We start from the raw sequence: 19,311 nt of genomic DNA, 5'->3' as shown, positions 1-19,311 counted from the left end.
GCCTCGTTCAGGAGGGGTCGGCACGCGGCCGCTCCTTGTGAGGAGGAGGTCCGGGTCCCCTGCAGAAAGCTGGTCCCTCCCCGTTTAAGCTGTCCTTCCCAGCATCGCGCCCTGCGTGGCCCTCGCCCTGTCCCCGCTTCCTCCGCGGGACAGCGGGCGCAGGGAGGCGGCTGGGTCCTCGGAACATCCCACACGTCTGGGCGCCTGCGTCGCTCACTCACAAGGCGTCAGAGTTTGTCCTGAGCGACGGCCGCGGCTCTAGGCCAGACGGGAAGGTTTGTTCAGTGGGGGACAGATGGGCGGCGGGAGCGGAAGACGAGGCTTTGCCGTGGTCGCTCCTGGTCAGGCTCCACCCAGGAGGTGGAAGGGGAAGGCCAGTCTCTGAGGCCTCCCCTAGTGCAGCCTCCTATCCGGTGGCCTTCGTCCTCTCTCTCGGGAGTGTCCCCCGCGGCCTCGGGTTGCTGATTGGATGCAGGGCGGCCAGAGCCACTCACCCTGCTCCCAAGAGCCGACTGCGCTTCCCTTTCTGCCCGGCTGCTGGCGCGTCCCAGGCCAGGAGCCTCTGCCCCATGGAAGTGGGCTGTGAGTCACAGGCCTCCTGCCCCAAGGGCCCGCGGCCAGCAGCGACTGTGGAGTCTGTGGTTCTGGGGGCTGTTTTTCTGTATTCTCTTTTTGGACAACCTGAGAAGATGTGTTGACCCCAAAATAAAGCTCACGTGAGAGGAAAGGGGAGTGACTGTTTTTGTGGCTGGTGGCTGTGTGGCTCCCCGGCCAGTTCCTCGTGCTGGCCCCTGAGATTAGGGTGGGCTGGACGTGTCATGAGTGAGCAGGTGCAGCCTCTGACGGTGATGGTGGCTATTGCTGGGGTCTCCGGCCACCTCGGGCTGGACAGCAGGTGTGGGGTGGGGGGTGCACCCTGCAACAGGAAGCCCTTTAGGTGCTGCTGCCTGTGTAGGACACTTGCTGCTCCCCTCCGGGGCGGCTACTTGAGTTTCCAAACCCTAGCGCAGCTGACCCACAGACCCCCTCCCCCTCGCCCTCCCCCTCGCCCTCCCCCTCCCCGACCAGACGCATTTCCAGCCATGCCCAGGCACGGTCTCCCTGCCATGAGACACAGGCGCAGCCCCTGGGGCTCCAGGCCTTGGCCCTAAGGCAAGACGTCTGACAGTGCGTCCAGCTGGGGCCCTGCCTCCCCCACGGCATCCTCCTCCCTGAGCCGCAGGGGGTCTTCACGGGCTCTCAGCGCTTATGCGGCCCTGGGAGGGCCACCTCTTCAAGTGCAGGTGGCTCCCAATCTTCAGACCCGAGTCTGCTCCCCGACACGCCTGCTCCTCACTGCCTCCCCGGGGCCTCTGGTGCTCCTGCATTAGCCTCGAGTGCCCTTCACCGCTTGGCTCACTGGAAAGAGCCCCCTCCTTCAGGAAGCCCTCCAGGGCGGGGCCCCCATTTTCCTGTCTCAGCTCAGAGGTCACCTTGTCTGGCAGGGGCCACTGAGGCCCAGGCATCGCCATCTGTCCTTCTGTGCCCTGGAGTCCATGGATGCTGAGTCCCTGCCTTTGTCTATTGAGAGTTTCAAGCAGAGTGGAGGGGATTCCACTGCTGTGCCACGTCTTCCAGCCTAGCACCATTGAGTAAAGTTATATGAGAAACTTCTGAGAATGTAGAAGTTCCGACTAACTTGATTATCCCAGGAGCTGGGGGGTGGATAGGATCCGCGTTTCTTGTTTAGTTCCCGTCACAATTTCTTTGTCCTTGTACAGAAGTTTTTATGGTTGCAAAAGAAGGTTTTGGTGAATTCCTTTTCTTGTGATCTGTGGCTAAAGGACACAGAGGCCGTGTGGACTGTCTGCCAGATTAAGTGGGCACCTTGCAAGTGGGTGAAGTCAACAGAGTTGGGTTCAAAGACCATTCCGGGCACCAGTTCACGGGCTCGGGTGTCCTGAGACCTCCATCCTGGTTTCTGAGCGTCTTCGGGGACGTGTTCAGGGATTTGAGGAACCACACGTGGCTCCAGAGCCGTCCTTCTGGAAAACCGTCTTTCCAGCTGTCATCTGCTTGGGCACCGGGGCCTCTGTCCCGAGGTGACACTCTGGGCTGGACCCCATCCTGTCCTCACTCGGGCCCGAGAGGCTGGGCTCTGAATCCTCCGTGGACAAGGAGACTCTCAGGGCGGGGGTGCTCCAGTCCACGCCTCAGCCACCTCGGGAGATTCACGGTGCAGGGCCCGCTCGGCCTGGGGAGCAGAGTGAGTTTCTGGGCTGGTGGTGTCGCGACGGTGCCTCTCAGTTCAGTCAGAGGAAATGGGGCTCCGGCCCCCAGCAGCAGGTGTGCCTTTCAAGAAAATAAGTCTGACCATTGCAACTGAATTAAGAATTTGACAGACAGGAGGAGTCCTGGGATTCTGTGCTCCTAGAAGAAAGAGAAGCTGTGGAGGATGAAACAGATACCGTGAGGAAAATCTGGCCTTTCTTTGCCTTTAAAAAGTCCCAGGGCAAAAGGAAGGGAAATCCCATTGAATCCTGGTGGCTTTGGGACCCTGTCCCAGGAGACTGGGATCCTTACACCCTGAGCCGGATGGATGCCCAGAACTGCCTGAAGCCTGCTCAGGGTGGGGAAGGCCTTCCCCAGACCTATGCACAGCCTCCGGGCATCCGGCATGGTGGGCAGAGGGCCACCTCTGTGTGGCCATGATTATTCATCAGGGGCTGGACCGTGTACTTAGGGGCCTCTGTTCTGCTTGGGGTAGGGTGGCAGGCATGGGTCAGAGGAAGCCTGCCGGAGCCCTGAATCCCCGCCGAGCGGCCAGCTCAGCCAGAGGAGGGGCACCTCGCATACCATCCCTTCTGGGACCCTCGTGGGCCCACAAGGCCCCAGGTTCCTGCCCATCCTGTCGCTTAGGGCTGCTCTTGGCCTTTGAAAGCGTGTCCTCCCCGAGGCTCTGTGAGCTCAGCTTCAAACCAGAGATGGGGAGCCTCGCCTTACTGAGAGGATTGAAGGAACGAGACACATGCGTGTCCGAGTGGCCTCTGCCCCTGTGGGCCCTCGCCCTGGGCACAGCCAGGAAGAGGATTTCTTTGAAGAGCGGGGCCAGGGGTCCCGGATGGTCCCAGGGAACTCCAGGCATGCAGAGCCGCCCGGGCACCCAGCGGCCACCCGCTCAGCCCGGCCCTTCCCTGGCCTCCAGTTCTGTCCCATCTCAGACGGGAGGGGTCCTCTGGCCATTTGGGATAGACCTCCCTAGCATCCCGGCCTGGAGAAGAGGAGGCTCTCCCGCTTCTCTGGTCCACTGCCCAGGACGGGGAGGGGCCTTGAATCTCATGGGACTTGTGCCCCAGTCTGGCTAGAGGCCCCCTCGACAGAGAGCACCTCCGCCCGGGGGCCGGTGCACGGGTCCCTCCTCACACTATCACTTCCTGCTCCCCCATTGTTTCTGTCCACTGCCATTCCATCTGCGATGATGGAGACCCCGTCCTTTGGCCAGCCCTTCCCACCCTGCGCTCTGCCCCTGCCTGAGGCTCTGGGTCCCCAGGCCCCGCGTCCCATGTTCATTGTGGGCATCTGCCACTGACCGGAGCAGACATTCCAGGGATAGGGCGGTGGACCGAGCGGCTGTCCACGGGGACCTAGGCCCTCTAGGAGTGGGCTGACCCCTCGGCCATCAAGGCTTGCTGCCTTGTCAGTCCTGACAGAGATACTCAAGTAGAAGAGGGCGTTCTAGGGCCTGGCTGTCGGGGACTGAGCCAAACCAGGGTGTTGTAATCCCAGCAGGGTTCAGCCAGTGCCCCTGGAGAGCCCAGGGACAGGATGCCATGTTGCCCAGCTCCTGCCTGTATCCACTGTGCCCACTGTGTTCAAGGCCTGATGGCCAGCCCTCCACCAGTCAGGCCGGCAGGGATTCCGGGGGTCCCTCCTCATCCCCTGCTCGTTCTCTGCTGTGGCTGCTCCCGTCTGTCCGAGAGCTCAGGACGGGGGTCTTGTGGCTCTGCGATCAGGCTCCTCCTGGCCCCAGGTCATGTTCCGGGTCATGATGGTCTTGGTTTCATCTGATAAGCTGCCCCCGCCCGCCTCACCAGCCTCTCTGCCCTCTGCTTTCTCCCAGGAGCTGGCAGCGGAAAAGGCCAAGGCAGCAGCCGGGGAGGCCAAAGTGAAAAAGCAGCTGGTGGCCCGGGAGCAGGAGATCACGGCCGTGCAGGCGCGCATGCAGGCCAGCTACCGGGAACATGTGCAGGAGGTGCAGCAGCTGCAGGGCAAGGTGGGCAGCAGGGCGGGCACGGATGCCCGCGGACGGGGCCCTCACCATCGCGTTTGTTTGGGGGAGGGTTGTTTCACCTGGCCAGATGGTGTGTGTGTTTAACGTTAATAACCAGGAAGATGTATGCACATTTTAAAGAGCATTGTCTGAAAGCACTCTGGTCCCAAGTGGTCAGCACTCCGTCCTTTTCCCTGGGGGCCCATGGGTCAAGTTCGCAGCCTCTTCATGACCCTGGAGTCATGCCGGCTCCACCTCCTCCACTTGAGGTTGGGAGAACGCCATAAAACGAGAGGCCCGAAAAACCGCACAGCCCCAGCGGAGGGCCGGGCCAGCCCTGGCCTGCACAGTCAGAGCCCTGCACTCCGCTTCCGGCGGGCCGTGCCACAGGGGGTCAGAGGGCAGGAAACGGGCATCTTCGGGGTAACCGTAGGCTGTGGCTTGTGGCCCTTTGCTGGGTCTCAGAGCCTCGGTCGGGGCAGAGCGCACCAGCTCCATCTGGGGCTTTGGGCTGAGTGCTCGGCTCTGCACTTTTCCGGCCCCTGTTCTGAGGGGGCCTCCCCACCTCGGGGGGAGAAGGCGGAGCCCTCCGGGCTCTTGTCTGCGGGCTGGGGTCTTGCCGACCTTGCTCCGAGGTGGCTCTCTTTGTCAGGCCGAGTGGCCTCTGATGCCCCTTGGATGACCTTTCAGATCCGGACGCTTCAGGAGCAGCTGGAGAATGGCCCCAACACGCAGCTGGCCCGCCTGCAGCAGGAGAACTCCATCCTGAGGGACGCCTTGAACCAGGCCACGAGCCAGGTGGAGAGCAAGTAAGCCCTGTGCCCCTGGCCGGACCCTGGCACCTCCCCGAGGGCCCGGAGTGAGCAGGGTCCCTCCGTGAGCCTTCAACACGTGGCCGGCGACCTCTCGCGTGGTCAGGCCCTGGGAGGGCTGGTGAGCTCCAGCCCATGCCCGGCATCCGTGTCACCAGATCCCCTCAGGTCCTGGCTTTGCTGGGAGAGCAGGTACTTTTTCATGTCTATTTTCACAGTGTCCCTGCTTCTGGCCCAGAGTATCAGAGCCAGGCTGACCATCCAAGATGAGGGTCTGGTGTGGTGTGGGCCCTGCCGTGGGCCTGAGTGCCCTGAATCCCCCTGGTCAGGTCTCCTGTGCAGGAGGGGACGTCTGCCGCTCAGGAGCTGAAGCCGGGAGGCCTCCGTGAGCCGGCAGAGGCCACTCCCCAGGGGGCAGGGTCTTCTGTGTGGTGTTTCAGCACCACCGCCCCAGCAGGCTGGCCAGGAGGAAGCCCCACTGCATTTTCTCTTGGTTCCCGTTTCTTTGCCTTCTCTCATCCGGGGTGTCATGTAGGGATTTCTGGGGTGCTTGTTATCCCCAGACCATCCCCTCTCCCCCAGAGGAGGCTGACGGGAGCAGAGAGAGCAGGCGCCCGTAGCGGGAGGGCAGGTGGGAAGAGTGTCACCCACAAGCGGCACCGGGAGCGAAGCCTGTGCTCACAAGGCTGCTTCTCCTGGCGGCCCCACTGACTCGGAGTGAGGTTGATGGCCACCCTCCTCGCTGGTCCCTTCTCTCAGGGGTCCCTGTCTTCATCTCCGTCCTGACCTGCTGGCAGGTTGATGGTCTGGGGCTGCGGTTTCCTCAGCAGTCACGGCAGAAGGTGACTGTGGGGACGGAGGGACACTGGCTTCCTTCTCACGTAGGGTCCACTGCTGGCTCCATCCTGGGCACAGCTGTAAAGCCTGGCCCTGAGTTGCGGCTGCTGACCCCATCAGCTTGCGGACACTCTGCCGTGTGGGACGGGTGTCCCCACGTCCCTCCCAGAGCTTCATGTCGGTCCCAAGGGGCCACCCAGCTGGCCTCCCACCCCCATCCCCATCCCTGGTACTGGAGTCCAGCCTCGCGTGGGCTCCCCAGTCTCGAATCTTGGCCCTGGAAAGCGTGCACTGAGGGCCCCGCAGAGGGCTTTGGGGCGGCCTCCCCTGTGCAGACGGGGAGCCCACATCTCCCCTCCCCAGGCAGCAGGGCAGAGCTGGTGTTGGCCAGGTTTCCTGCCTCTCAGGGCTGTGGACCGTCTCCTCTGTCGCCTTCACCTGGTCTGGTACTGTCTCTTGGCTGGACGGTCAGTCCTGCCGTGAAGAGGTGTCTTTTGTGCTGTGAAGGAGGCTGCACGCTGACGACCTCCTCATGCTGGGAAAGGCGGGTCCGGAGCTGCCCCTTTTGCTGTCAGTCACATCTTCCGTCACTCCTGAACCTCCTCGCTGGTCCTGAGACCCAGCTCTTGTGCAGCATTGCGGGGTCTCGTGTAAGATGCTGCAGCCTCTTTCCCTGCCTGGCTGTGGTCCAGTCGGCCAGTGAATCCAGCGTGTGGACTCGAGCGGGCCGCTGGCCCCGGTCCTGCAGGGCAGCATCCCAGGGCTCATTTGGGCCCAGACCAACCGTGAGGAATCAGCCACTTCTGTCAGGGGCTCCGTGGGCTGCTTTAGTGCACATTTTGCCCTTGGCTTTTGCTGGTCCCTCCACCGTGTTTGTAAAACAGCATCTTCAACAAAACACGTCACACCCACGTGGCTGATTATATAGAGGGCCTCAGAGGGGCTCCAAGACGGGCAGCTACTTCAGAAAGAGCAGGTGCCCCGGAGGGAAGGGCTCAGACCTCCGGTCCCATCTCCCGGGGTGGCTCTCGGGGCTGGCGAGAGCTGACTTGAGCCCTCTTCTGTCCGTCATGCGGGGCCTCCTGACTGTCTTGCAGGCAGAATGCAGAGCTGGCCAAGCTCCGGCAGGAGCTGGGCAAGGTCAGCAAGGAGCTGGTGGAGAAGTCGGAGGCCGCACGGCAGGAGGAGCAGCAGCGGAAGACGCTGGAGGCCAAGGCAGCCGCCTTTGAGAAGCAGGTCCTGCAGCTGCAGGTGAGTTCGGGGGCAGCCACCTCGGTGCCCGTGAATCCTGCCCGCCAGGCTCTACGCGCGGCCTCCCTGGGTCCTCCCTTCTCAGCTGTGACTGTGACTGCAGTGGACCCAGGCAGGGCTGGGGCTGGAACCCTCGACCTTGGCCTTGTTAGTAGTGATACCTGGTCGGCATAGAGTGGGTGCTTTCTGTGTGCTAAGCGTTGTTCTGAACGTTTACAAGCTTAACTCAGGCAATTCTCATTGCAACCTTATGGGGTAGATACTGTTATTACCTGTCATTTACCCAGAAGGAAATTGGACGCACAAAGTTCAGCAACTCCGCCAGTTCACCCACAGCCAGGGTTTGAGCCCCAGAGCAGTCACCGTCCCACACTTGCCACACGTGTGGTGTCACAGCTCCGGCCGCAGCCAGGCCGGCGGGCGCGGCCTCTGGCTTCAAGGCCTGGTGGGTGTTCTTTCTTCTCAGCCTCTGGATGTGGCCCGGAAGCTCGTATTTTCCCAGGGGGACGCCTGTTGTCCAGAGGGAGGAAGACTGTCCCCTCCCTGCCCCATAGGCGCTGGGCAGCAACCAGTGGGCCCCTCAGTCTCGGGGCCTCTCTGCTCATTGGCCCGACGAGTGCTGCGTCCCCCAGCTGGCCTGTTTCGGGGCAGGGTGACCGGACGTGGGGCAGTTGTCATACCTCTGTGCATGTAACTTCTCTGGAGGACAAGGAAACCCTGGAGACCCACACAGCTTTGCACCTGTTTCTGCTCAGTCACTGAAGCTCTCGGCTGTAGCGTGTGGGGCAGTGGGGCTGTTTTATGGAAGGGATTAGAACGACAGACACGAAATTGTAAGACTGCTGTGTGTGTGCCTAAGAACAGGCACAAATAAACAAAGTTTGGATTGTTTGGGTGGAATTAAGATGGATAACTTGGTGTAAAGTAGGTCCACCCTGAGCAGTGAGATCAGAGCCCCTGGGGAGGGCCTGGTGGTTATGTTCTGAAGGCTGTCGGGTGGCCCTGGTGCTTCCTGGGCTGGAGCCTTCTGGCGCCCGGGTTGTCACCATCACTGTAGCCAGGAATTCCCAGGCCGCGAGCATCTCCTCTCTCTGAGGTCACAGAGTCCCCGTGGTATTGATAGTGAGGCCCGGATTTCAGAGGTGCAGTTTCCCCACCTGTAATGTGGGTGTGGTGGTGGTACCTGTGTCTTGGGGTGGCTGGGGATTAACCACACTGACACACATGGATGCCTTGCCCAGAACTGCCTAACAACCATATGACCTTTACCAGGCCCCCTCGGGAAATCTCCAGCTCAGGCTGGACGTTTAGCTTGTAGGAAGCCTCTCCCTGTGCCACACTCAGGTGAAAATGGGCCTTTGCCTTTCTGGGGCTGTCCTGCCTTCACCTGAGGCCTCTTCCCCAGGAGCCCGCTCTTCAGGGTCCAGGGTGGCCTCTTGGCCTTTTCTAGCAGGTGAACTGACCTGGAAATCCAGGAGGCTTATATAAGTCATCGGCACAGGATGGCAGGGTGTGAGGAGCTCTAGACGGCAGAGCCGGCTCAGGGCCCACCTCCTGCCGCATCCTCCCGGCCCTCCTCCCTCTACCGGCCCCCAGGTGTCTCACAAGGAGAGCGAGGAGGCCCTGCAGAAGCGCCTGGATGAGGTCAGCCGGGAGCTGTGCCGCTCGCAGACCAGCCATGCCAGCCTCCGGGCGGACGCCGAGAAGGCCCGGGAGCAGCAGCAGCAGATGGCCGGTGAGGGCGGCGTGGGGGCCAGCTCCGTGGTGGGGGTGGCGAGGGCAGCCGGGACCCCTGACTCCCCACCCGTCAGGGGACGTGCCGGGGGTGCTCAGGGTCAGGCCTGGGCTGCGGAGGACTGAATGTGGGGGGCGGGGCCTGTGGGGCTGGATATGGGGGTGGGGGTGGAGCCTGTGGGGGTGTGGCCTGTGGGGTGGGATACGGGGGCGGGCTCAAGGTGGAAGATGCTGCCCCTTCGGCGTCACTTGCTGTGGGGCCCACCTGGAGCTGTGATGCTCCTGGGGCTGCTGCCAGCCTTCTCTTCCAGCCCAGTCAGGCCTGGAGGCCAGATTTGGAAGGTGGGTTTATGGTCCCCCTGTGCTCACAAGTCACCTTCTCAAACGGGAGGTGGTGACGAAACCCAGGGCACCAAGGGCCCCTAGAGAAGCAGGGCAGACCGTGCCAATGAGGGCTCACCAGTACTTCTGGAGCCACTGCTGGGGGCCGAGCACTCCTGTGGGTGCCCGGGGCTTGGCCGGGAGTGAAGCAGCGGGCTTGGGGCCGCGTTCTGGCAGGAGAGACTGGCACAGTAGGTGGATCCATGTCGACAGACTTCAGGTAGGCAGCGTGACCGAGAGCAGGTCCTAGAAACGGCAAGCTGTGTCTGTGAAGGGCTAGGCAGTAAATACTTTTGGCTTTGTAGGCCAAATGGTATTTGTCACAACTGCTCAGCTCTGCTGCCATAGTGCAAAAGCCACCCTAGACAGACAGACTTGGCTGTGTGCCAATAAAGCTTTATTTTCAAGAACACGTTGTGGGCTGGGTTGGCCCAAGGGCCTAGTTTGCTGACCCCTGCTATGATGGGCCGGGTGTGGCTTTGAGTGGTCAGGGGAGGCCTCTCTGGGGAGAAGGGGATGTTTAAGCCCAAGGTCTGGATGATGGGGAGAGGCCAGCCTCACAGAAACCGCGAAGGGGCCCCTGAGAATGGGAGTGAACTTGAACTTGGCCTGTACAAGAAACAGATGCAGGTCAGCAAGCGAGACTGGAGAAGAAGGCAGTGGCTAGTGTGGGGTAGACGGGCAGGGCCGGGCCACCCTCCTTTGAAGAGTTCAGGGGCCGTGTGGAGTGCTGAGGGGGCTGGGAGCACGGGCAGGGCTGGCGGGATCCCATCTGCACTTCTGGACGCTCCGGCTCCCGGTGGGGACCAGGGATGGGGCCTTGCAGTCGTCGGACCAAAGGCACCTGGGCTGGGCCCAGGCAGCCACGGAGGCGCCGGTGGATTCGGCAGGCAGTGGATGTTGGATCCACAAGCCTGGTAGATGAGTGAGAGGTGGGGGCACAGGAAAGCAGAACAGCCACAGCGAGGGGACCAGGAGGTCTGAGCAGAGCTGCGTGTGGACGTGGCCGGCGTCTGAGCCAGGGCTCAGGGAGGAGACCAGGGCCGGGCCGCCGTTTGGAGTCAGGCACACGTGGAGGACTTTCAGAGCCGTGGTGGGGCTTAGCGGAGGTCACCGAGGGAGGGCACGTTGAGGCGCCCCCCTGCCTCTGGTCTCAGCGACGTGAGCCCATCTCCCAGAGAGTAAGGTTTTAGAAACTGCAACAGGAGCCCATTCAGTTTTCCATCTTTTCCTGAGTGATCCAGGGGCGTTCTGTTCTATCCTAGTGAGTCCTTGAGAAGGAAGCCAGGCTGTGACTTTCTCCACCAGCTAATGGGACACCCGGGGGTCAGGGGAGTGCCTGGAAGCCCGTGGGCGTGCACTGGGCAGCATGGGGCACCTGTGCCGGCCTTCCCCGCACCCTGCAACCCGCCGGCCTCCCTCCCCGCAGAGCTGCACGGCAAGCTGCAGTCCTCCGAGGCTGAGGTGAGGAGCAGGTGCGAGGAGCTGAGCAGTGTCCACGGGCAGCTGGACGAGGCCAAGGCGCAAAACTCACAGCTCACGGAGAGGATCCGCTCCATCGAGGCCCTGCTGGAGGCGAGCCAGGCCCGGGATGCCCAGGTCAGCTGCACCTCCTCCTGGGAGCGCCCCCACCCACCCCACAGGGGCCCTGCCCTGATGACCTGTCGTGCGAGGTGGTTTCGTGGTGACCTCAGGACTCTGTCTTTCGTTCCAGGCCAGCCGAGAGGAGGCCAACCAGCAGCAGGCCCGGTAAGAGGAGGCAGGGGCCATGGCCTGGGTGCGGGGGTCCCAGGGAGGAGCCCTCTGAGACGCCTTGCCTTTCCTCATCCCTCCAGTGACCTCGAGGACGAGGACAGGCTGGGCAGGGAAGAGGGCACTTTGCAGGGAGCTCCTGCCTCGAGGAGCGAGGCTGTGGGGAGAGTGGCTGCGCCTCGGCATGGGGATGTGCCTCGCTGTCCATCCGTCCATCCATCCTTCTCTCCCCGGGAAGGACCGGCTGGTCAGGGTGTTCTCTCCACGTCACAGGGCGAGGGAATTTAGGAGCTGAAGTTGTAACCCAAACGGGAAAGTGGTTACGTGCCCAGAGTGGAGAACCCGGGAGGCTGCCCGGGCTTTTGCACAGATCTGGGATGCGGTGCGGTTCACAGCTGACCAGGTCGCAGGGTTGATGCCGGGTGACTTCATTGGCCCAGCCCCAGGCCTGCTTGGACTGTGTGTTTGCTGTTGCTAAGATCTGGTGGGCTCCTCAAGCCAGGGGGCTGGAAGTCCTAGGACCTTTGGCTCTGGGTATGTGTCCCTCAGCAGATGTCCATGAGCTCGGGGGAGGGGGGTGGCCCTGGCTGCTGTGGCTGGGGGTCCCCAGGGCAGCCACGTGGGGTTAAGCATGCAGGTGGTCGGTCATGTCCTGGGTCGTCCACTGACCAACCTCCCTTGTTCCGGCTGCTGCTGCCAGTGAGCCCCCTCCCCAGCGCCTCCCCAGGCCACGGCCCATGTTCCGTGGCCTTGGGCTAGGGTTTGGGGGCTGGGGAAGGAAGCCGGCCTCAGGGCGGCCCCAAAGCATCTTGCTGGAGACTCAGAAGGAAACCCTCTCCGTGCACCTTTCCAGAAAGCTTTGCGCAAACTTTGTTCCTCACGGCACTTGCCAGGGTAGAGAGGTGTTTGTTAAGCGTTTTGCTTCTTGTATTTTGCGATCAGCTACTGGGACTGCACAGCTAACTGCTAGTTACCGAAGTCATGCTGCAAGCAGGGTTGATTCTAGCTTTTTGCATCATGTAGATGTTTGGCAGAATTAGGGTTTTTTTAAATTTCCTTCTCAGACTGTTTATCTGGAAGTTGCGTCTAGGCCAGGCCATCGTGTTCTGGGGTGGGGATGAGTGATCCGGCCCCAGATGTTCTGGAACTCGGGCCGTAGCTACCAAGGGGGGTGACTGTCAGCGTGTCCTTGCCACCGGCCTGCTGTGCCTTCTTCCTCGGGGCCTCGTGCCTTTGGGGGTGCTCTTGCAGGGGTGTGCGCGGGGCCAGCGCTGGTGCAGAATGCCGGTGGCTTGAGGAGAAGCTGCGAGGGGGTCCCAGTGGAGCTTTGAGGGTGGGGTCAGGTCCTGTGGCCTGAAACCAACATCCAAGAAGTCGACAGCCGTCTTCAAGGCCACGTGCAAATGGTACTTAGAATGAAAATGAGATGGTGCTCGGGGGCGTCAGAGCGGGCAGCACACACAGCCTCGCTGAGGTTATTTGGTCCTCATGCACCTCCTTAGCGTGGTGTACTGCCGGCCCCCGGTGAGAAATACGAACGTGTCCCCCCCCGGGGGCATCCTCAGACGGGCTTCCTTCTGCTCCCAGAGGGGCCCTGTTGTGTTGCTTCAAGTCGGCGTTGGCGGCTTCTGGATGTCAGCTTTTGTGTGACCCCGGGGCTTTCCTGTCCTAAATCTTAACGCAGAAGGTGACGTATTAAGTGTCCATTTGAAGCGTCTTCCTCAGAGCAGCCAGAGCAGTTCTAGAGCGTCCACCCCTCGCTTTCTGGGTGATGGGGTGGACGGAGCCGCAGGGCCTCGAGTCCGGAGAGAAGTGTGAAAAGAGGGCCCCCCCGGCCTGCCAGCCGCACGCATCCGGGGTCGTCTCGGGCTGATTCCCTGGAGCCCAGGCGCAGGACTGAGGGGGAGCCTTCGGGTCTCAGCAGAGTTAGGTTTTGGACACAGGACGGTCCCAGCGCCGAGAGCAGGGATGCAGTTGATGGGTGTGCCGGCCACGGTGCCACCCGAGCCTCCGGCCCCGGCGTCCTCCGAGGAGGCCCAGCCCGGTCTCGAGGGCAGCTGTGGCCGTAGGGAAGGGCCAGCCGATGCGTGCTGCGGGACAGAGTGGGACCAGGCTCCGTTCAGCAGAAGAAAGAGCACCTGGAAACCTGACTGTCCAGGGCGTGTCCACGCGCTGGCCGTTGTGGCAGCTCTGACCGCTGCCGTCCCCGCAGCCAGTGCCACCAAGTGGGACAGCGCTGGCCTCTGGGCCCCCAGCCCTCAGGGGAGGGGCCCCGGTGGCTGCTGAGGCTCCCCTGAAGCCTGTGCCGGCTTGGGGAGGGGACTGACCGCAGCCCCAGGCCCCACGGGTGTTCCGGGGCAGAGGAAGGGGCCCCGAGACAGGGCCTATGGCGGCCGCGGGCCCTTGGAGCCCGGCAGTGACGCCGCCATCCCCCCTCAGCCTCATGGAGCTGGAGTCGCAGGTGTGGTGTCTGGAGAAGGAGGCCACGGAGCTCAAGGAGGCAGTTGAGCAGCAGAAAGTGAAGAACAATGTGAGTGTCGAGGGGCCGCCTGCCGTGTGGATGGGGAGGGGGCTCGGGGCCTCTCCTTGTCCCGTCCGGCTGCTCCCCGTGGGGGGGCTCGGGGGTCCTGACTCCCACTGGGTCGGCTTGATCATGTGGTCACCTTGGTCATGTGGTCGCCTGGCGTGAGGAGGGGGCTGTAGGGCGCCTCCTCTGCGGTGGGCGCATGGGAGCCTCGGCTGCATCCCCCCGACCCAGGCCAGACCCCCCCCCGACACACCCACCCCCCCGACACACACACACACACACACACACACACACACACACACACACACACACACACACACTCCGGCTCCTGCAGATCAGTCTCCCCGAAAGGCGCCCGCAGGCCCCAGCCACCTTGGTCATGTGGTCGCCTGGCGTGAGGAGGGGGCTGTAGGGCGCCTCCTCTGCGGTGGGCGCATGGGAGCCTCGGCTGCATCCCCCCGACCCAGGCCAGACCCCCCCCCCGACACACCCACCCCCCCGACACACACACACACACACACACACACACACACACACACACACACACACACACACACACACACACACACACACACACACACACACACACACACACACACACACACACACACACTCCGGCTCCTGCAGATCAGTCTCCCCGAAAGGCGCCCGCAGGCCCCAGCCACCCGAGAGCAGCCTGGCGCCAGTGCTGCCCGGAGTGGCCTGTGAGGTCCAGAGATGGGTCGGAGAGGGCTCGCCCGCCCGGTGGACACCAGCCTGGTTGTTGACTGGTCGTCTCCCTTCTCCTCCCAGGACCTCCGAGAGAAGAACTGGAAGGCAATGGAGGCTCTGGCCTCGGCCGAGAGGGGCTGCGAGGAGAAGCTGCGGTCCCTGACCCAGGCCAAGGTCAGCGTCGGCCTCGGGCTCGCCTCGGTCTAGCAGCTCAGCAGACCACACAGACTGCGTGCAGGGCAGCCCCAGCCTCAGGGCGTCTCAGAAGTCCACCCAGGGCCCGGCCGCTGCGTATTCCTGCCCGCCCTCCTGCCCTCCCGCCGCGCATTTCTCCCCGAGATGCGGGGAGCGGTGAGCCCTTGTCTCCTGCTTCTCAGCTGGGCCTTTTGCCCTCGGAGGCCATGGGGGCCCCGAGCTGGGTCTGTTCATGGACTTCGCTCGTGTTAATTCTTCTCCCCTGACGTTTGTCTGCTTTCTCAGGCCCCCTGCGGTCCTGGCCCAGGGGCTCCGTGATTGAGCTTTGGGGGAAGGACAGTCTTTAGTAGCAAGCACTCAGGCCCAGGTCGGGGGAGCACGGGTGGGTCAGTGTCCAGGGCCCTGGCCGGGACATGGTCTGCAGCTGCAGCACGAGCAGGCGGGGCCTCACCACTGGCTTTGGCCAGGCCTGCCCTCCCTCTCCCTCCCGCCCCCCGCCCCCAATGCAGAATTAATGTCTGTCCTGTTATCATGAGCTTTGCAGCAACTTTCACAAGCCTCCCAGGAAGCCTGAGGGTGTGTCAGATGAGGCCTCCGAGAGGCAGAGCTGGGGAGCTACACTTAGACTCCCCAGAAGTGACCTGGGCGCCTGTCTGGCCTTTCTGTGGCAAATGCAGAAGCTGTGACCAGAGGTGTCACCTGACTTGTTTGTGGTCACACAGCCAGATAAAGACAGGGAGCTGGCCTCTGGGTCCTCAACCCTTGCTTGGCCTCCCATGACCCGGGCACCTGAATGGTGGTCACGAGGTCGGGAGCCCATAGCAGGCCAGAGGTCGGGAGCCCATAGCAGGCCACGGATCAGCGGGTGAGTGAGAAAGGTCGGCTTCTGAGACTCAAGTCTAGGCATGTGGTGCTGTGGTCAGGCTGGGCATCCATCTGCCGGCCATCCATCCCCCCACCGCCGGCCCCAAGTCACACACAGAGCCTCACTCCCGGCTCTAGTCCGGGAGCTCCTAGTGCCGTTCCAGGCCTCGGGCCCTTAGGGGCAGGCGGCAGGCTCAGCCTGCTGGGGACGGGTGACCAGACGGGACTTTCAGCCAGAAATCGGCGCCGCCCCGTGCCCCCAGGGTGTGGGGAGAGGCTATCTGTCCCCGGGGACAGTGCAGTCCTTCTCGGCTTTACTCAGGGCTCCTTCCCGCTTCCTGCGTTGAGTAGGAGCATGAGGGAGGATGGAGCGGGGCTCTGGCCAGCGCGGCTGCAGCAGGGGCCCAGGAGCTGTTGGAGAGCCGAGACCCCGACCTGCCTTATCCCCTCAGCACGTGGCAGCCCTGATCCTCCCGCCCACAGGGTTGCAGGAGCTCCTGACCCTGGTGGCCACCCCTCTTCTCTGCACTCCCCGCCCCCCATATGCACACGCTCAGAAAGAAGACCTGAGCCTGAGTGTCTGCCGGGAGGTGTCCGCGAACCTGCATGTCCCGTAGGGGGTGCTGCCATCCCCCTTCCTTAGAGCTGGGTTTGTTTAAAGTTGGCCAGGCCTGGGGTGGGGTGGCCGGAACTTGACTGCTAAGGTTAGACACACCCCCGCCCAGCCGGCCCCACAGAGCCACCATTAGTCTCCTCCGATCCTTGTTCCTCCCCTGAAGGGCTGGGGACATGTTCCTGGGGTGAAACCCTCGGGGCTGCCGTAAGCTCCGTGGCTGACCACCCTCCCGCCCTCCCGCCCCGCCCCCAGGAGGAGTCGGAGAAGCAGCTCAGCCTGATGGAGGCCCAGACCAGGGAGGCCCTGCTGGCCCTGCTCCCGGGCCTCTCTGTCCCCACCCACCAGGTAGGAGGGGAGGCAGCTCCCGGGGGACCCCTGTGCGGGTGGGGGCACATCCCGCCCAACCTTGAATGTTTTTGTCGCAGAATTACGCCGACTGGCTGCAGGAGCTCAAAGAGAAAGGCCCAGAGCTGCTGAAGCAGCCACCAGCGAACACGGAGCCCTCGGTGAGCACGGCCACTGTCACTCGCGCCCTGTCCTGTCTGCGGGATGGAGGGTGCCTGGAGCCGGCCATCGGATTTTGACTCAGCAGGCCTCTGTCCTGCCCTCCACCCTCAGGACCTGGCTGCCAAGCTGAGGGAGGCGGAGGAGACGCAGAACAGCCTTCAGGCCGAGTGTGACCAGTACCGCAGCATCCTGGCCGAGACGGTGAGGCCTGGGCTCTGTGACCTTGGGCGAGTCACTGCCCCTCTCTGGGCCCAGTTTCTTTGGCTGAATGGTGAAGGGGGTGAGCTCAGGTTGAAGGTCTGGGGCACAGTCTGGGAAGGGATAGGACAGCGTTCGTCTTGAATCCGCTTTCCTGCGACTCCAGGGGCCATGCTCACTCAGCCTCCCTCTGCGATGGCCAGTCCTGGGTTCCCCGTTCTGGGCCGCTGAGGCCCACCTGGTGCAAACCCACCGGAGACGAGAGTCCTGACAACCTTGTTCGCACACCGGCCGGGGGCCCCCCTCCGGAACTGTACCCCTTCCTCCCGCACGGCCGGCCGCTCTGGGCTCTGAGCCGGGGGGGTTGCGGGGAGCCACGGGGGTGTGTGTGGGGGGCCTCCAGGCCCTGCTCAGTGCCGTCCCCGCAGGAGGCCATGCTCAAAGCCCTGCAGAAGAGCGTGGAGGAGGAGGAACAGGTGTGGAAGGCCCGGGTGAGCGCCACGGAGGAGGAGCTCCAGAAGGTACCGCACGGCCCCCAGTCTCCCCAGGGCCCACCTTCCCTCGGAACCCAAACTCCACTCCCTCAGAATGCCATACAATTCAGGGGGAACGCCCACGGGGTTATCTGGGTCACTTGGGAGTCACGTTTGCTGGGTTTTGGTGATGCCACAAACAGTGTCATTGTGGAATGACCGACAGCTGAGTCCCGGTCTCGAGGAGACCACCCCCAGCCCCACCTCCAAGGAAGAGGGTGCTGGTCATACCTGGGGGTGGGGGGGGCGGGGGCACCACAGGGCTTCCTGGGAGGTGGGGTGCATCCCGGGATGGACCCCCGGGGCTCGTGCTTGACGGCGCTCCCCCTTCTTGCTTTGTAGTCGCGGGTCACAGTGAAGCATCTCGAAGAGACTGTCGGGAAGCTGAAAGGGGAACTTGAAAGTGCCGATCAGGTGCGTGCGGGTGCTGTCCGGAGGGCTGCCATCCTGCTACAGAGGCTCCTCTAGCGGCTTTCCTTCCCCGACCGCACGTCCCTGCTTGTCCTTAATGAGCTGTTACGACCTCGGGGTGGCTGGGCCCCGGTGCACCATGGCTTCTGCCGTGGCCTCATGAACCGTGGGAGGGTTGCCGGGTGGCCCTGCTGCACTCCGCACCCTCCTTGCAAGTTAAACCTAAAAGCTGCTGAGGTCTGAGAACACGTGCAGCCCCAGGGTGCCTCTTCAGGAGGTGTTGGGCCTGGGGGGCACCCCCCTGCATGGCCTCAGTTGGCTCGTAGCCATCAGGCCACGGGGGCCCCTCTCAGCCCTTGTCCCAGGGCCTGGTGGCCCCAGCGCCCTGTCCCCGTGGCCCGTGCCCTCCTGCTGGCCGGCTCGAGGATCCTGATGTGTGTTGTGTCCAGGTGAGGGAGCACACGTCACATCTGGAGGCCGAGCTGGAGAAGCACATGGCGGCCGCGAGCGCCGAGTGCCAGAACTACGCCACGGAGGTGGCAGGGGTGAGTGTCCTGGCGCAGGTGGGCCTGGTGGGGGCCCTGCGGCCAGGGCAGGGGGCAGCCAGGTCAGCCTGGCAGCGAGAGGATCTCTCTACCCGGTGTGGAGACACCATCTCTGCGGGGAAGGCATTTAAACCTGAGTGTTTTCTGATTCGGGGAGCAGAGGGCACAAGCCTGGCGCCCCCGGTCCTGGTTCGATCTCCGACTTCTGGCCTCACTTTGCAAAAGACAATCCACAAACATTTGTGCAGGCCTGAGACTAGCGTGTACTGAACACGATCCTTCCTCCGTCTTCAAAAAAGAGCAGAAGCTCCTGGGGGCCTGCGCCCACCCCTCCCCCACGCCCCACAGGCTCTCCGGGTGGCGTATGTGGATGTGCTTGGTTGGGTGTGAGGTGCTGACTCACCGGAACTGGCTCTCTCTCCTTTTCTCCCACCACCCGGGTCTGTTTTCTGTCCAAGTTGAGGCAGCTTTTATTAGAATCTCAGTCTCAGCTGGATGCAGCCAAGAGTGAAGCCCAGAAACAAAGCGACGAGCTTGCCCTGGTGAGCGAACTGGTGTGGCCGGCGTGTGCCCTGGGGTTGGGTGTGTGTGTTTCTGCGTCCCGTCAAAGGGGACGTGCGCCGGTCTGTGCTGGGCCCGGTGTGGACGGCCCCTCACACGTTTGTTCCATGCTGCACACTGGGCCTGTGGCTGCCGGGACCACGGGGCTCCAGGTCTGCACTGGGAGCTCTGGGGGGGGGTCCTTCTGCCCCGTGGCCTTCTGTGGGACTAGGGTCCTTCTTGTGGGACTAGGGTCCTTCCTCACCCAGCGGTGGCTCAGGTCAGGTCAGTCAGATCTGCAGTGTGCAGGGCGGCCTGCTCCATGCTGGGCGGTACCAGGTGACCTGTCCACAGCTGCGCAGAGCTCCCAGCCACGTGGGGGCCTCTGGTTCTTCCGGTTTTCAGCCTTGATGTGTGACTCTGGTCCACGCTCCTTGGCCAGGTCAGCCTGGCCTTGTAGTGGGGTGGGGGGGGGGTGGCCCACTGGTTCCAGTACCAGCCCGTGAGGCCAGACACAGTCCGTGTGATCTGCACGGTCTTTCATTAAATCATGAGTTGGCTGTTAACACTGAGCCATCGGCGTGGGGGGGGTGGGGGGAGCGGGCGCGGGGTGCTGTGTGTATGTGTGAAAAACGTACATGTCTGGCT

The 19,311-nt window shown here is 63.0% G+C and overlaps 1 protein-coding gene across 1 annotated transcript in view; it reads left to right on the top strand.

Annotated features, from left to right (window-relative positions):
* The window catches only part of RRBP1 (ribosome binding protein 1), a 58,582-nt gene that overhangs the window by 36,554 nt on the left and 2,717 nt on the right, over positions 1-19,311 (top strand). The window contains exons 5-19 of the mRNA XM_022594270.3: positions 4,100-4,252; positions 4,940-5,058; positions 6,996-7,149; positions 8,746-8,884; positions 10,694-10,863; positions 10,979-11,013; positions 13,456-13,546; positions 14,336-14,428; positions 16,182-16,274; positions 16,355-16,435; positions 16,548-16,637; positions 17,063-17,155; positions 17,510-17,581; positions 18,028-18,123; positions 18,582-18,665. Of these exons, the coding sequence (XP_022449978.3) occupies positions 4,100-4,252; positions 4,940-5,058; positions 6,996-7,149; positions 8,746-8,884; positions 10,694-10,863; positions 10,979-11,013; positions 13,456-13,546; positions 14,336-14,428; positions 16,182-16,274; positions 16,355-16,435; positions 16,548-16,637; positions 17,063-17,155; positions 17,510-17,581; positions 18,028-18,123; positions 18,582-18,665 (1,563 nt within the window). The remainder of the gene's footprint in view (positions 1-4,099; positions 4,253-4,939; positions 5,059-6,995; positions 7,150-8,745; positions 8,885-10,693; positions 10,864-10,978; positions 11,014-13,455; positions 13,547-14,335; positions 14,429-16,181; positions 16,275-16,354; positions 16,436-16,547; positions 16,638-17,062; positions 17,156-17,509; positions 17,582-18,027; positions 18,124-18,581; positions 18,666-19,311) is intronic.

This window comes from Delphinapterus leucas, chromosome 15 (assembly GCF_059928025.1).
Source record: "Delphinapterus leucas isolate spDelLeu-1000000601 "Yukka" chromosome 15, BTC_Dleu_Yukka2, whole genome shotgun sequence".
NCBI classification, from domain to species: Eukaryota; Metazoa; Chordata; class Mammalia; order Artiodactyla; family Monodontidae; genus Delphinapterus; species Delphinapterus leucas.
Note: the sequence above shows the minus strand (reverse complement) of the source record. Positions and strands in the feature narration are given on the sequence as shown.